The sequence below is a fragment of the Lathamus discolor genome, chromosome 5, assembly GCF_037157495.1.
Source record: "Lathamus discolor isolate bLatDis1 chromosome 5, bLatDis1.hap1, whole genome shotgun sequence".
NCBI lineage: Eukaryota > Metazoa > Chordata > Aves > Psittaciformes > Psittacidae > Lathamus > Lathamus discolor.
In genome coordinates this window covers 33,474,542-33,491,657 of record NC_088888.1, presented here as the reverse complement: position 1 = coordinate 33,491,657, position 17,116 = coordinate 33,474,542, and the positions used below count along the sequence as shown (strand labels likewise).

The window sequence follows — 17,116 nt, the reverse complement described above, 5'->3', positions numbered from 1 at the left end:
GTATATATGTGTGTTTGGGTATTTATATATGTATATTTAAAATCCTAAGGAAAATATCAGTAGTATACAGGAAAGCTCTGTATGAGCCTTAAAGACAAGATACATACAAGCCTACAACATGTGGTGGGTCCTGTACAGGCTTAGGGAAGAGTGGCTGGAGAGCTGCCCAGAGGAAAAGAATCAGGGGGTGTTGGTCGGCATCTGCCTGAACATGAGCCAGCTTGTGCCCAGGTGGCCAAGAAGGCCAGCAGCATCCTGGCCTGTATCAGAAATAGTGTGGCCAGCAGGCCTAGGGAAGGGATCATTCCCCTGTACTCGGCACTGGTGAGGCTGCACCTCTAATACTGTGTTTTGGGCCCTTCACTGCAAGACAGACGTTGAGGTGCTGGAGTGTATCCAAAGAAGGGCAACAAAGCTGGTGAAGGGTCCAGAGCACGAGTTTTACGAGGAATGGTTGAGGGAACTGGGGTTGTTTAGTCTGCAGAAAAGGAGGCTCAGGGGAGACCTTACCAGTCTCTACAACTGCCTGAAGGGAGGTTGTAGTGAGGTGGGTGTCAGTCTCTTCTCCCAAGTAAGAAGTGATAGGAAAGAGGAAATGGTCTCAAGTTGTGCCAAAGGAGTTTTAGATTGGATATTATGAAACACTTCTTCACCAAATGGGTTGTCAAGCACTGGCATAGGCTGCCTAAGCAAGTGGTGGAGTCAGCATCCCTGGATGTATTTAAAATATGTGTAGATGTGGTACTTCGGGACATAGTAAAGTGGTGGACTTGGCAGTGCTAGGCTAAGGGTTGGATTTGATAAAGGTCTTTCCCAGCATAGTTGATTCTGTGATTCTATGTTAGGATTTAATCATGAATTACTCTACGCATATTCTAAATTTGCGCTGCATATATGCAAACCTCGTGTAATACAGAAGGAAACATAAGGCTTACATTATAGGTTGGCATTGTGTGGGATTGAGTGGAGTACCTTTTTAACATGATTTTTTAAAAAATGAAATCTCTAGCTATTTGGAGACTTAAGGTTTTTTTTGTCCCTTAATAAGGACATGTGAGAGAATTCTAAGGTTTTTGAGGGGTTAAGCTATTTTTTATTTATTTTTTTTATATATATGTTATATCTGTAACACACAGCCTGACCGAAAAACCTCTTGGAGTGATGGTTTTAACGATGTGTTGATGTTTTTACAATGAGGTCATTAGATTCTGCTAGGAGCTAGGTGTGGTATTATCTTCACAACTGATAGACAAAATGTGCAATGAGGAGCCCATAAGTCTTCTGGGGCTTCTTCAGTAGTGTGGTGTAGGATGATGATAGTAGATGCAACTAGAGCATTGTTGGCTGACCTTTCTGTTTGCTGTGTGCCTGAGCTAGCAGCAGTGGTGAGTGGAGTGGTGTGCACAGAGAAGCTCATTAGCTCTTTATCATGTCTGCACTTGCTCTCAATAGGATTAGATGACGAGACTGTAAAATGTCAGCACCTTGTCAAAACTATTGCTCTGTGACTGCTTCTGCTGCTGATGATGTGGGGAATTCTGTGTAAAAGTTCAGCATTGACGCAGTCTCACACATAATTTATCTTGTGCAGGCACTATTTCTGTTCCGAGAGAATGATATAATGGAGCTTATTTCTGTCTCCTGCCTTATGCCATTTAGTGTCACTTCAAGCATGTATAATCATACTGCAACAGGCTGCGTTGCTGGGTTGAACACAGCCATATAAATCTGCATGGATGAAAAATAGTTCAGTTGTACTAGAATACTGTTTTTTAACTACAGTATGTTGGACCACCATACATGATGCCGTAAGAAACACACTGGAGATGCGTGAAGTCCGTCCAAGCAGGACAAATTTAAGTAATTTGATTATTTAAGTAATATTGAGGTTTTTTGTGGTATTGTATGAAGGATTTTAGTCAGAACACCAACTAAAGGGATTATCCACGTAATGATTTGTGTTACGGCATTTTTATGTTCTTAACTTTTTTAGTCGTGAAATGGAAAGAACAGTGAAGACTCAAGCAGTGCTAGATACCTTTTTATTTGTAGACACCTGTGTATTTCTGAAATAATACGGAGGTAATGAACTATTCTGTACATCAGGAACAGTAGAACTAGGACATTTTTTTCTGTAAGAAGGTTTAAAAATTGATAAAAATAGGCGGCATATTTAATTATAGGTTTGCCATACAAAGGAAAAGCTTTTCTACTGCATAAGGAAGGTATCATTAATTGTGAATGTCTCACCCAGGGAAAGACTTGAATACACACCTAAAACTTGAAAGGAAAGCTATCCATGAAGGAAGCAATCAGGTTTCTGCAAGATGGTGAGAAAACATAGTAACACAGGAACAGGATGTGACTGAAGAATTAATCTCTTTGCTGTTGTGGGTGAGAGGTAAAATGCCAGAAATGGAAACAAAGTTTCCCGATTATACTGGAAAATTAACATAATTTGCAGTGAATAAACTAGTATTTATCAGATATAATTTAATTAATTTCTTTGTTTCTGTGTTTTGCTACTTTCTCTGTTTCTCTGGTGTACTCACGTCACCAAGTGCGCCAACAGACTTTGTCAAACTGATTTTCTTCAGCGCAAGTTGCTTATGTGAAACTTGATACCTTCAGCTTGTTGCATTTTACTGCCCTTTCATTATTTCTGGTTCATGCCTTTTTTCTAGGTTCTTCCAGGGAATGTGAAAAATCAGCAACTGCAGAACTTCTTACTTTCTGCTGCAGAGTTTGTATGACCAGACACAAAAACTTAAAACAACCCTGGGAGAGTGAATGTGAATTGAGACATGACCAAGCAGGGCATTCACTGTGTGAGCATTGATTATCAGCTGATCACTGAATGAGCTGTTGAGTTCAGCAGAAGTTGTAGATTCAGCAGCAGCCAGGGCAGCATAAATCCATAAGATAACCTTTTACAGTCTTTAAGATGTGTGCTGTGAATTGGGCCAAACAAGGATTGTCCTTTCCTACTGAAGTTTTCCAGTTAAGACCTGACTGTTTTAAAGTCCTGCAGAACTATTATGGCAAATACTGCAGTTATTTACATCACAGTATGAAACTAGTGACATTGTCTGTTAATTCATTTCATAGTTAGCAAATGGAGGAGTCCTTGTGCTCTGGCTCAGGAATTTTTTCGAGCCCCCTCAGCAGTCATTCACAGACCAGAGCTCTCCAGCCTTTACAGGAAGCAAGCACAGGTGGAACATGAGAGAAGACCAAGCAAAAAATCTTTGAATCTTTTTTTGTTTGTTTGTTTGCTTAAAAAGCACACAGGAGAATGTGTCATAGAGGAACTGCATTCCAGGAAACAACTAGTATAGCCCATGGTGATGAGGTTTTTGTTTTGCCATCATGTGGTGAGAAATGGGGTTTGGTGAGTAGTGATGTGCTTCTTTTACTATCTCACCAGATTTACATTTATGAAGATAAATTGTCCACCACTGGTGCTTCTGGCGTGCTAGTGAGCTGGGGCTGTTGAATGGAAACATCTTGAGGAGAACTTTCACTGGGGTTTGAACTGAAGAAGCTGTGTTGTGTTAGCTGCCCTTCCTTCTTTGATCATTGAACTTCCTGGCTGAGTCAGAGCTTCCTCTCTTTGGTATCTTGAACACTTGCCCTCGAATGTACACTGTTAATAGTGTAAAATTTGCCATCTAGATGAATGACTTTTAAAACTCTTATCAAATATCAGGGCAATTGGAGGGAGTCAAAGAGAAGGGGAAGACTACTCACAGGAATAGTTTGGGGGTTTTTTTGCTTGTTTTTTAAGAGCTTCTGTAGAACATAGGCTGCACTTCAGAATTACTACATTGGGGGATGAATAAACAGAACTCCTACACAGAACAACTCCTTCAGAACAATAAACTTGGTTACAAAAGTAGCCATGATACATCCCTCAGGTCTTCAAGTAGAAGCAAAATGAGTCACCTGCAAATTAACCCTAGCATTTCTCATATGTACTCATATTTCTAATAACAGTAACAAAAAGGGTTGATAATACTGTTCTCTGCACTGAGAGATTAAAATATTCTTTGCTGTTTACTGCAGGGGTTTTGTGCCTCGTTGGGGAAATAACTAAACTCTCACAGGCATCTGTGCCTATTAAATAGGGGACCTCTATTTGTTGCTCTAGTTACTGAGGAAACTGACTAATTTGAGGTTACCATTTTCTCTAAAGTTGGTGTGTATTCACCTTTAAGCAAAGTGCAAACGATATTAACACTACAGTATCTGAAATGCGTCAGTTCAACACAGGCAGCTAGAAGGGAGCAGAGCTTCTTGGTGATCATGGATGTGCCAAGCAGCAATTGAGTGATGAATAAAGCATTCAGGGCTTAATAGTAGAAATTTGCATCAACTTAATTATTGATATAATATTAAAGCAGTTTAGACAAATCACTGCTAGATGTGATATGCTTCTGAAAATTTATTTTCCATTCATAATCAGTTCAGGGTTATTTAAACTAAGTTTTTCTGACATATGCACATTTGTGTTTGTACTGATCACTAAAATAGTTCCAAAAATGGATTGAGAAGATTGTGCAATTTGTGTAGATATGAACTTAGCTGTGTTTTTTCTTTCCACAGTTCCCTTAAAAATTCAGACTACTCATAACCCTACCTGCTGTACTGACGCAGCTTTTGAAGTATTACTCTGTGAATAGAAACAAGATTCTCTCTCTCCCTCTCCCTTTACCTTTCCCTCCCCCCCAGTTTGTAGTGTTTTATGGACATTTGATCTAGTGCTTTTATTTGTGTTTGTGAGTCCCATTTTATCAATTCAGTTTTATCAAATTATTCTTTCAAGCAACTTTCACAACAGGATGTCCAGAGCACACCTGTCTCTGAGGATAGCTGGTTTGAAGCTCTTTCAGTATAAAATTAACCTTTGACTTCATGCTGACAATCAACAAAGCAGGTTGATTGTTAAGTTTAATTACTTAAGTTTTTATCACTTGTGCATGGAAAGAGACTTGTGAATTAAGGAATCATTGCCAAGTCTGGAGAGAACTGTAATGGAAAAGACCGAGCTGTGAATTGTCGGTTTCATCCTAATAGGATGCTAACTCTGAAGCAGAATGATTTAGTTTGTGTATTAATGCTTTTAAACTTACTGCTTATATTTGTCTCTGTTGATGTATCAGGTTAGTTTTCTGATTATTTTACTAGTTCTCCACTTCATTGATCAATATGCTTGTAGAAGTGGGATATTCAAGTCTGCCATCCCCCCGATATCCTGCAGAGCTTAGTAAAAGCAGCTTTCCAGTTTAACTTTGGTTTCTCTGTGGGATTTCCACAAGAATATGATTTTTTTTTTTTTTTTCCCCTGGGTTTTGGGGGGGTTGCATGGTTTTTAGTGGTTTGTTTGGGTTTCTTTAATGAGACTGTAACTTGCCAGCCTAAACATGATGATAAGATAGATCTGTGGCTGTGCTCTTGATTTTGCAATGAATTTGCAAGGGGGTAGTTTAACATGACTTGCCCTGTAAATGTGCCCCACCCTTCATATAGTGATCCTGGAAGAAACTTGCTGTGTGTATTTTCCTACTATTTTTCTAGTGGCTGCTGTTGGCCTGTGTTACCTGCTGCATGGTTTAGGAGGGTAAAAGAACATAGGCTGTCATTGCTTATGTCCTAACCATCAGCACAGGCTGCTCTGTGACCAAAAAGATACAGAGAAAGAGGAAGGAAAGAGGACAAAGGGATAGAAGGAAAATGAGTTTGGGAAGAAATAGGGAGAAGCACCTTATTTGGGAAGATGGCAGGTAGCATTGGCATTGGCAACGTCAAGAACTGAAAGGTATGAAATCCATTTTAAACCGTATTTTAACTATTGAACAGATACTTTAAAGGAGGGAATTAGGTAAGCAAAAATTTAGGAGGAAACTTTCACCTCTTGTTTCATCCCTCACTCTGGGTTAACTTTTCCTAACTCATGCATTCATTTGACTCTTGGATTGAATGCCCCAATGATTCGTTTTTTCAAAGAAACCTGATTTCTTGCTAAGGTTCTTCAAGAAGTGGCTTAACAGTACTTTCTCAGAGCTTGCATGTGGAGATTAGGGTAAATGTCTTGAACATCAGCGGATACAGCTGTCAAAAATGCACAAAATTTCAGGCACAAAACCTCCTTTATAGACAACATGTGCTCAGAAGATACCTCAGTGTAACTTTTTAGTTAAAATAAGCTCTCAAAATGTAGGACTCCCTTACACTGAGACACTGTAACTTGTCACTAGTACAAGCCATTTACGTCTGGTAAATGTAGTAAAATACCGGAATACTTAAGCACTCGTTACCTTACATCTGTAATTTTAAGAAGTGCTGGTAGAAATAACGCACTGCTTTTAATTGGGATTTTTGGTCTGTGTACTAGAAAAAAATACATAAAAGGCAGTCTTGCAAACTATTCCATTACTGGCAGTGCAATCCATAAATAAGCCAGTTTTGGAATAAATCCAAAACAAGAGCATAAGGGGAAAGGTATTGTTGGATGGTGTAGTGAAATGGGATGGGTTTTTTCACCTTGGGGATTGTTTGCTGAAAATAGCGGATGTCCTACCATTAAGCTAAAACATAATATGTTTAAACATCCTTCTACCTACACGTGAGAACACCTTATTTCAAGGTCTTGGGTCACTGAAGTGTCATGTTGTAGCTACTTCTAGAAGGAGGGCTTTAAAAGGGGGAGAAGGGGAGAAGTCAAATATGAATGTTTTTTTGCAGAGTAGTTATTACCAGGATTTGTTGCCAGGCTGTAATGGGAACAACTTTAAATGAGGTTTTGTAAGGCTTGCTTGGAAATAGTAGGGGACAAATTCCACATTGTGAAATGGTGACAGTAAATGACACACCAGACCGTGTGTGCAACATTCACATGGTATTAAATGGGAGTGAGGAGATGAGTGGAATATGACAGCTACAGCGGGACAGCAGAAGGAAGTAAAAATACGCTTATGTATGTGTGCATACAAGTATGCCTCTATAATAAAATACCTAAAAAAAGGCAAAACTTATGCCCTGGAAAAGGACAAAATGTGTGGAGAAGCATTAAAGTGGAGTGAGCTGAAAATGGAAGTTCTGATTGATCAAGTGAACTCTTTACCAAAAAGTTGGAAAGCTGATTTGATCTCTGAGAACCTGAGAAAATGCCAAAATCGATTATTCATATGTGATAGTCCTCTTCACAGATAGCAGAGGGTTTCTCATAGATGTTGTCGAGTGCCACTGTGTCTGGTAGATTACAGCTTATGCACAGAAAAAGCCAGAATTTCATAATGGATTACTGGTTACGTCACATCAGAGGATTAAGTCAGGAAAGGTGATGAAATCGACCTCTCTGCAACTTCTGGAGTTATTTAACTTAGATCCTGAGTAGCTTTTATCTAGTATTCTTCTATTGCTTGTGCCCTGAATGCTTTATCTGGATTCAGTTTTTAAAATAATTGTGTTTAATGGGCCTTGCAGCTCCTTGTGTGTGTTCTGATTTGTGATCAGCAGTGCTGAGCATGGCTTTGGTTGCTGGATGTTTATTCACCTTTTCCAAATGCTGCTGTATGGAAGCATGAAGGGTGCAGGCTGAACTGCCATTCTGAATTGCCCCTGCTCACCTTGCAAATACATATGTAAAAGGAGAACATGCAGGTCACTTCTCATGTTACTGTGATTTGGAAAGTCTCCTACGATTGAATTTTCCCTTGAGGTTACCTCCAGTTTTTGGGGGTATTTCAACCGTCATCTGTTATTCAAATCTGTATTCTCTTTGATTTAGACTTTTTCTTTGATCCAGATGGTGTCTAAGTTTGCTGCCTCTTGCGTATCTCCATATGATGAGGTCCTGGCCCTGTAGAGGCCAGCTGAGGATTTTAAGATTATTTTAATGGTACCAGGATTCTGCTTCTGGTACCTCTGGGTGTGTCCACATTTTCTCACTTTTCACGCTGGCAAAACTGTTGTCTAATCCTTGCAGCATGATCTGACAGCATCACCTCTTTGCTTCTCTTGAAGTGACACCATCACCATAGAATGGTTCTGTTAGAGTCATATCTGTCATGTTGCAGTCTGTTCCTTTAATATGCTCCTTTGGCACTATCTCTGTCCATAGGTCAGGGATCCACATACATTGATTTTGTCTTCAGAACTTTTTTTTAGCTTAGTCCTACCCTGGCTGTTTGTTCCAGGTTTGGTTCTGCTTTTTTTCCACCGACAGTGCCAACTTCAGCTTTCTGCTTACAAAGTTTTCCCACATGCTTTCCCCAGATCTGCTCTCTGCACATAAGGAAAATCTGACAACCTGTGAAATTGCTGTCTGAACATTCAGACTCTTTCTTAGATCTCACCTTTGCAGTAATGCATACAGAAAATCACCATCTGCCAAGTAGGTAGTGAGAGGTAATTGTGACAGGTGGCTGCAGATGGCATACAGATCTGGTACAAGCTACGTTTGTTATCCCATCTTTTATTTCCTTGCCAACACACGAACTCCTTGTGTTCCCCTGAATCCTTTGCTTTTAGAGTTTAAGTTCTAACCTGCATGTTTTAAGGAGTCTGCTCACTAATTACCACAAAATAGAGAAGTGGGAAATTCCATTTTTAACAATTATCTACTGTTGCTATTAAGGTGAGACAAAGGAAATTTCTTTGGAAATGACTGGTTTTTGGTAGGTGATCTGCCCTGCTTTTCATTTATCTGCAGTCTTGTTCTTTGCATTGTGCCTTTGTGGACTTGTGAAATACTAATCTACACTCTCCATCATACAAATGCTGTCTTTTAAAAGCTCTGTTTGCATCGGAACAGACCTTCCAAGGCCATCTAGTCCAGCCCCCCCCACAATAAGCAGGGATACCTTCAACTGGATCAGGTTGCTCAGAAGCACATCCAGCCCAGCCTTGAATGTTTCTAGGGATGGCACATCCACCACCAATCTGAGCAACCTGCTCCAGTGTTTCCCCACCCTCACTGTAAAAAATGTCTTCCTTATATCTAGTCTAAGTGTACCCTCTTTTAGTTTCAAACCATTACCCCTCATCCTCATGCAACAGGCCCTATTAAAATATTTGTCCCCATCTTCCTTGTAGGCCCCTTTCAGGTACTGTAAGGCTGCAATAAGGACTCCCGAGAGCCTTCTCTTCTCCAGGCTGAAAAAGCCCAACTGTCTCAACCTGTCTTCACAGGAGAGGTACTCCAGGCCCTGTGATTATTTCTGTGGCTCTCCTCTGGGTGTGCTCCAACAGGTCCATGACTCCAGAGCTGAACACAGTACTTCAAGTGGGATATCACAAAAGCAGAGCAGAATCAATCTCCCTTGACCTGTTGTCACGCTCCTTTTGATGCAGCCCAGGATACAGTTGGCTTTCTTGGCTGCAAGCACACACTGCTGCTCATGTCCAGATTTTCATCCAGCAGTACTGCTAAGTCCTTCTCCTCTGGGCTGCTCTCAATGCCTTCATCCTCCAGTCTGTATTGAAACTGGGGAGTGCTTTGACCCACATGCAGGATTCTGCACTTGCCCTTGTTGAACCTTGTTAAACATAGTCCCACTTCTTGAGTCTGCCCAGGTCCTTTTGGATGGCGTCCCACCCCTCAGGCTTGTCAACTGCACCACTCAGCTTGGTGTCATCTGCAAACTTGCTGAGACTGCACTTGATCCCACTATGTCATTGACAAAGGTATTGAACAGTACTGGTCCCACTGGGGAGCTGCTGTTCAGTATGTTTCTGAGAGTAACGTGATGCTTTATGCTGAATTACAGCAGGGTCTGAATGAAAAATGCAGTTGGAGTAAAAATTTGAAAATGTTTATCTGCTGTGCTCTTGGTCTGGTTTTTGTACTTCAGAAGCGTGCTATGTTAGATTATGTTTCAGTGTTATTTCTGGGTTATCTTAGTTTTCACTTCACTTAAAATAGTCTCACTTAAAAGATTTCCAAAAAAATAAATAATGTGAGCATGGATCGTTGCTGGAAAGTTTGAATTAACTGTCTTAATTGTGCTATTTTTGCAGGACTTCAGGAATATGTTGAGGCGGTCTCATTTCAGTATTTTATCAAAACACGTTCTTTGATTAGTGTTGAAGAGATCAACAAACAACTAATATTTACAGCAGAAGACAGAGAAGAAACAACAAACACGGTAAAAATGTTTCTTTTCTCATGTGACAAACATCTTTCTGGAGTGGAAATGCAATGAGTAAGCTTAGTCACTTTTTTGGCATCTGATTAAATAAGGCCAGTTAGTGGAATAATATTAGATATACATGTGGACTTTGACTTGTTCAAAACATACTTTTTATTCTGACAAGTAGTAAACTAAATCTGTGGGATACAAGTTTATAAATTTCAACATCCTTCTTACTCAGAGCAAGCTGAACTCCTGGTAGAGGGAAAGATCCCGGGTAGTGAAATAGCGGCAAACAAATACAGAGGAGGGATTTTTAATGTCTGGGACTGCCTGTAAGGCCTACTGATAAGTATCACTATACTGGTGTAATAGTGATGTAGCAAAAGCTGAGGGTAACGAATCAAAGGCAGGATGAATGCTGTGAATGAAATCTTACTGCTGGTACTGAACTAGTCACAGAAGGGACTGTATTCACCTTCTGTTAAAATGTACTCTGTGTGTCTCAGCTCATTTGTAGTCTTCCTGGAGTTGATCTTAATGGTTTCCCTCAGAGGACCATCATACCTTACCCCTAATACCATATCTGCTGTTTCTTCACTTGCCCATACTCCTACCCTGTGCTAAATTCTAGCTTTATGTGTAGGGACAAACTACTGCCACTGATTACAGTAAACTGGGTTCAGTTTGATTGTTGACAGAGCACAAAAGGCAATTTTCTAGTGATACACAGAAATGCCTGTGCAGTACATGTGCAGTGTACAGTAATGCACAGCTGGAGATGAATTCCTGAGTCTGCTTCTCTTGAAGAGATTCTGTTGTAAAGCACTTCTGATTCTTTTTCATTCTCTTGGTAAGATATTTCCAAAGAAGCCATGTTTTCAGCTTAAGTTCATTTGTTCTTACCAGAGGCAAACCTGTTGTGGCACACTTGTTTTAACAAATTGTGGAGTTATTAACCCCTGCATACATGCCTCTGACGAGATTTATGAATTTGGATGGATAGCTTGGGAGCAAGGGACCAGCAATAAAGCTGTGTTGTCTCCCACATTTCAATATTTTGGCAGTAAAAATCTGGAAACTTGGATAAAGGAACAAACCTGTAACTTTGTGATGAGTTTTCTTCATGAAGTATTTTTTTAGCTATTTTAATAAGTTCAGTTGATATAAAATAGATCTGAAAGAGCTATACCTATCAGCTTCTGGTAGAAGATACATTTTCAAGATATTACTGCAAAATTATATGATTGGTTTTCATAATGCTGATACTTTGATTCTTGATTGCTTTGATAGCTTTGGATAGACCATTTAGGGAAAATTTAAATCTATGAGGCTGAGACCTATCAGCCAAAAAAGAAGAAAAAGTAAGAAAAGCAACTGCAAATAAATATTAGTACAAAGACCTGATAATTCTGTTTGAAATAAAGATGGTAGTAGCAGGGTATGTTTATCATGTTTGCTAGAATGGAAGTCTTGTTTCCAGTGGAAATGATGCTTTCATACCTTCTGGTATGCTGGAAGGAGGTTTGTACTTCTGAAATCAGACTGTGTGGAAGTGCCATGCAATTTAATTTTCCAGACTGTTTCCAGTTACCAGTTATGTCAGATAAGCCAGTGTGTATTTGAACCATTATAGGCTGCTTTTTCATGTTTCTCTGTACTGGACTTTGTCCTGTCCTCAGACCTCCAGTTCCCATGATAAACAACTGCATACTTGGAGCCTGAAGATAACACCTGTCGATTACCTGCTGGGAGTGGCTGATCTAACTGGAGAGCTGATGCGGCTGTGCATCAGCAGCGTTGGAAATGGTGACATAGACACGCCTTTTGAACTGAGCCAGTTCTTACGTCAGATTTATGATGGTTTTACTTTCATTGGCAACACTGGACCTTATGAAGTATCTAAGAAGCTGTATACCTTGAAACAGAGTCTGGCAAAAGTAGAGAATGCCTGCTACACGTTAAAAGTGCGGGGATCTGAAATCCCAAAGCACATGCTGGCTGATGTGTTCTCCACCAAAACAGAATTGATTGATGATGATGGTCTTCCTTAAAATAAGGAGACTGTTGCAACGCAGAAGGAGAGAGGACTTAGGGAAAGCTTTCCTAGTTACGGTTTGTGGGGTTTTGACTCTTCACAAAGCTTTTTAGGTAGAGACATTTGTAGTTTTATCTGTGAGAATATTGTTTGCAGTGGTTAATTTGTAACCAAACATACTTTTTCTAATGTGCAAGAGAACAAATGTTTGACTTTGTCCTTTCAGTTTGGAATTTCCTGTATTGCTCCATTGTATCTTCAGAATTACCAGAATTTCCACTGGACTCTACATCAGTGACTGTCCTTCGTGTGAGTCACCTCAAACTGTTGTGTTTGCTGTTAACAGTTTTTGGCAAGCACAGCAGTGGAATAAAAATGGTGAGGTACTGTTATTTAGCGTTATCCATGTATTTCTGCTGACCTGTTTTCTTTGAGTATTTGGGTTCTATACTCATACCTAAAATAATGTACCTATCTATGTGTAAGTTCATTCCTTGTCTTGAAACTGAGGTGGTCTCAAAGGTGCCATGTAACTGTAAGTTTTTTCTGATTAATGCTTTTGAGAATGAGACTGAAACTAGGTCAACTTTTTGCCAGTTGATAGTGAAGCTAATCGCATCAGGTAAATACTGCTGCGCACTTGTTATTTTGGGGCTCTCTTTAAATTGAGCTTTGTTCAACTTAACACTGGTACTTCACAGTTTTGACATGAGCTAGAAAATCCACAAAAATGAAATTGTGGAATATATTGGTTTGCATTTTTTGTAATACAGTTTAATGCAGAATCTGACATCTTTCTGTCTGTAGACAAAAGCATAAGACTTTCCAAGTAGCAGGTTTTGGCCAAAACAAACGTAGTGTGGTATTGGAAGTCTGTTCTCCATTGTTTGTGCTGCCCTGAGGACCTCCAGTGGGGTTGAACTGGTGTAAGTGGGAAAGGGCTAGCCAAGATTTAAATATCTGTTAGCAGGAACTATATCATGTGCATGTTCCTATGGAAAGGAAATTGCAAAGAGAAATAAGGCAGACATTCTGACTTCCACATTTATCTTTGAGGTGAGTATGTCACAATTGGCAAAAAATCAGGGCTTTCTGCCGGTGTCTGTAGTTATGAAAGTCTGATAATGTACATTATGCTAAAGGAAAACAGATAAAACAACATGATCTTTAGACTCCAGGAAATAGGCCTCCCAACTGTAATTGAAAATACTGCATGTTCTTTATTTCCACTTCCATATACTGTGATAGTGCCAATATTTTTCCCATGAGCATGTCCTGAATAGCTGGGACCATCTGATACATGGATAGGAATGGGTAAATACATTTCTATCACATTTTTCCATTGTTTCCACATAAAGCAATATATGGTGGCTTGAACAAGGAGTGGCTTTTTTCCTATTGTTAAATACTATTTTTTACAATAAATTCTAAAAACTAGTCACTGCCTGTACTTGGTCCTTTTGCCTGTTGTTCCGAGCAGTAGGTAATGATGCGACTTTCCCACTGGGCAGGGCTGGACTTGTAAGTTTCACTCCATTCGTCTGTCCATGCTTGGAGGGACACTTTCTAATCCTGAATTCTCTTTTCTCTTTCTCCCTTAACTTTATTCTGTGAAGTCTAAAAATGAGCTAAGAGAGAAACTTCATGTGATTCTCTTGTATTAAAAAAATGCAAAGGATTCAGATGACAAAGCAAGTTTATCACTGGAATGAATCTGTAATGGCAGCCACATTTTTACATCTCTCCTTGGTTTTCACCTGTTTCTTATGGGAAGAGCAGAAAGAAAGGAAAAGGATATTTTTTTGTAAGGATTTTTTTTTTCTTCCTTCCTCCTCTCCCCTCCCTCCCCCCAGATGTAAGCATCCAGTATTTCAGTTGATGCAGGTAAGAGGATATGGTTCTGTGTCTTTTGGCACAGCTATATTTACTGCAAGTAATTGCTTGTTGAGTGTATGTTGAGTTATTACAGGCATTATGTGATATTAAACAGAGGTCTGTCAGTCTCTTGTCTGTCCTAGCAGCTATCAGGTGGAATTTAAAAATGTTCATGGCACAGTTTGAAAAGAGGTGAGATGAACTCCAGCACGTGGCAGCGCTTGGCTGAGTTGTGTTCTGCTTCTGTCCGTGGAATGAGCCCACAGTGACCACAGCTGTAGTCAAAGAGCTCCTGCTTTTGTGCAGTCATTCATTATCTTAAAATTACAGATGCCTATAAAGAATACTTTCTTTTTCCCCTAGCAATCTTTATGTTAGAGGTTTTTTGCAAAAAAATACATACTGTTTCTTATGATTTTGAAAAATAAATTTTCTTTAAGGCGAGAGAAAACTTCTTAATGACAGACATGATTTCTAACCTTCAGGCTGTCTGCCTGGAATCAGAAGCTGTGAATAATTTCTACTAGGGAGCAAAGTGTGTATGTGGTGTATTAAAACACTAGCACAGATGGGAAATAGCTAATGGCCTGCAAATGTCCTGCTCAAGGAAATATTTTCCCCCAAAAAACAATTACCCTGTAGCTACTTGAAAAGTGACAGACATTTATCAGCAAAACAAGCTGCTAAACAAGCAATGGCAATTTTCCCATTTCTTATCCCATTACTCTGTGGAGCTATTGATACGCTTGGTCTATGGCCAGAACAGGACTATGTCATAGCAGGTGTTTCACAAGGGCAGCTCTGCGTGCTAAAGATCATTTGCTTTTACTACAGTCTCCTTTCTCAGAAATGATTTTTCTTTACGTGTTCACTTTTTTCCTGACTATTAATTTGCAGTGAGGAAAATAAACCCAACCACAATTTGCTTTCCAGAACTGCCAGAGAAGTTATGCAAGAGAAACTTCCTGTTGACAGGACATGTATGTCTGTCTACTTAGAGCCCTGCTTACTTGGATTTTTGGTGAGTTTACTGAAAATCAAAAACAAAATAAAAATTAAAATAGGACTTTTTAGAATATTTCGCTTATTGTGTTCCTTATGGAATTCTGTGGACCGGATTCTGGCATTACCCTCAAAGCATTTGCAATTTCAGAGTAGACAGAAGAGTAGCCAAGACAAACAAAAGGAAGATGGTAGCGAGGGAGGGGGAGATGAAGTGGCAGGATTTTTGCCAGAAGACTGTGCGTTGTCATAGGTTGGTTTACCACTTCCCATTCCGGAAAAGAAACTAGTCAAAACTCTAGAAAACCTGGAGTGTGATAGTAAAGGGTTAGCTGGGAAGGGCGAAGGTGGTGGAGAGGCAAAATGGAAGGAAGTGAGGTAGAGACAAAGGGGGGAAGAGTGGCAAGGAGTGGGACAGCACAGAGGAAGAGCAGGCTGAGCTGCAGGGCAGCGGGTGCACATGGGGGTGGGGTAGGACTGGGGAGGACGTGGGACAGGAAGACGGCCCTGCAAGGAACTAGAAAGAACACTTCAAAACCAGGTGACTCAGCTATAAAAGAGATTGGAGTTGTCCGAAGAAACTGAATTTAAAACAACCAGATGGTTCCCAAGGCATCTGTCTATCCTTGGGTTATAAATAAGGGGAACTTGATTTTCTGAGCAGCGGAGAACGTGTGGATCCTGGACTGAGCAGGGTTTGCAGGCTTCCAGCCAGTCTGCCACAGATCAACAAGCTCTTAGTTCCCAACCACCCAACTTCCTATGCATGGTCCTTTTGCTCCCAAACTGGTAGCCACAAACCTCGATGTGTGAACTACCACCATTTGTGTGTTAGAGGCATGGTTAGATAGTTTTTCACATAAAGGTATGCTTACTTTGACCACTGTTTCCTTGTGTGCTGTTTACTTGTCCGTTTCGCTGTCATTGCTGCTTCAACCCCCTCTGTTTCTTCCCTTTCTTTACTTATCCTTTCTTAGGCAGTACCATTCTTTTGAGCCATTGCCCGTGTCCATCCTAGGACTCAGTCATTTCCTGGTTTAGCTGGAATCCTGGGGCAAAATGTCTCCATGCAGGAAGAGGAATCGGTTAGTTTCTTAAGTAGGTTTGTCTGTTTGCGCCTTCCACTTCGGAAACAGTGCTCTGGCTGTGAGGGGAGAGGCCTGGTACATATATCCCCAGCCTTGGTGCCATGTGTCAGGATGGATGGATGGGTGGGCAGATCTCATGTTGCTTTTGTAGGTGAGCAAACCTTAGTCTGAGGTTTGCAAATATCGTGAGCCAAGGTAAATTGCCTGCAGACATAAAAGATGTTTCTTCTTCAGTCCTGTGGAAGGTTGTCTTTGAGGAGTCTGATTTTCCACCAACTCTACCTCTTTTACCTGACCTGTTAATCCCTTTGAAAGGCCCATTTGCAGAGCAAAGCAGAAGAGACTTGCTGACTTCTGGAGCCAGTCATGGCTTCCTGAACCCTGGCCGTGAGTGATGTGGTGTCTCCTTTTCCAGCTCCTCCCATAGGCTGGGCAGGCTGGCACTGGTGCCCCTTCAGCCAGCCAGGGGGCCTCAACTCAGAGCCTCCCCTATTGCATTGTGCAGACACATGGGTTCATCCTCTTTTTTTTCCCCCCTTCTAGTGGTGGTATTTTCATGTCATGCAGATGTTCATTCCTCCCAAAGAAAGAAACTTGTGCGTGCTTTGCTCCTCCACTGACACAACAGGTCAGATGGCTTCTTGAGCCCATCATAAACTTTCTTGGCTGCTGGTGCAGTGCAGGTTTTATGGAGCATCATCTGTCTCTGGGAATTTCTCCCACAGCCCTGTACTTTCCTGCAGCCTTGCCAGGCCCCTTTTAATCCAAAATGGTCTGACCACTTTAATTTAATTCTTCCTCGGGGTCCTCTCTTCTGGAGGCCCCCACAAGAAGAGCTGACAAAGCTATGTGGAAATAGCCCAGGGTTTTGTTAAAATGAGCTTTGCACACTGGGGGACAGGAACCAGGTGGGCAAAGGATGCATGTGAATAGACCGAGGTGTTTTGATGTCACAGGAATATTGTTCAGTGCTGTCAGTC

The 17,116-nt window shown here is 40.6% G+C and overlaps 1 protein-coding gene across 6 annotated transcripts in view; it reads left to right on the top strand.

Moving 5' to 3' along the window:
• The window catches only part of TSNAX (translin associated factor X), a 58,413-nt gene extending 43,291 nt beyond the window's left edge, over positions 1 to 15,122 (top strand). For all 6 annotated transcript variants that reach the window (XM_065680284.1, XM_065680279.1, XM_065680280.1 and 3 more), the window contains 2 exons: positions 10,021 to 10,148; positions 11,816 to 15,122. In XM_065680284.1, coding sequence (XP_065536356.1) covers positions 10,021 to 10,148; positions 11,816 to 12,187 — 500 coding nt within the window. In that variant the 3' untranslated portion in view covers positions 12,188 to 15,122. The remainder of the gene's footprint in view (positions 1 to 10,020; positions 10,149 to 11,815) is intronic.
• The last annotated feature ends 1,994 nt before the right edge of the window (positions 15,123 to 17,116 follow it).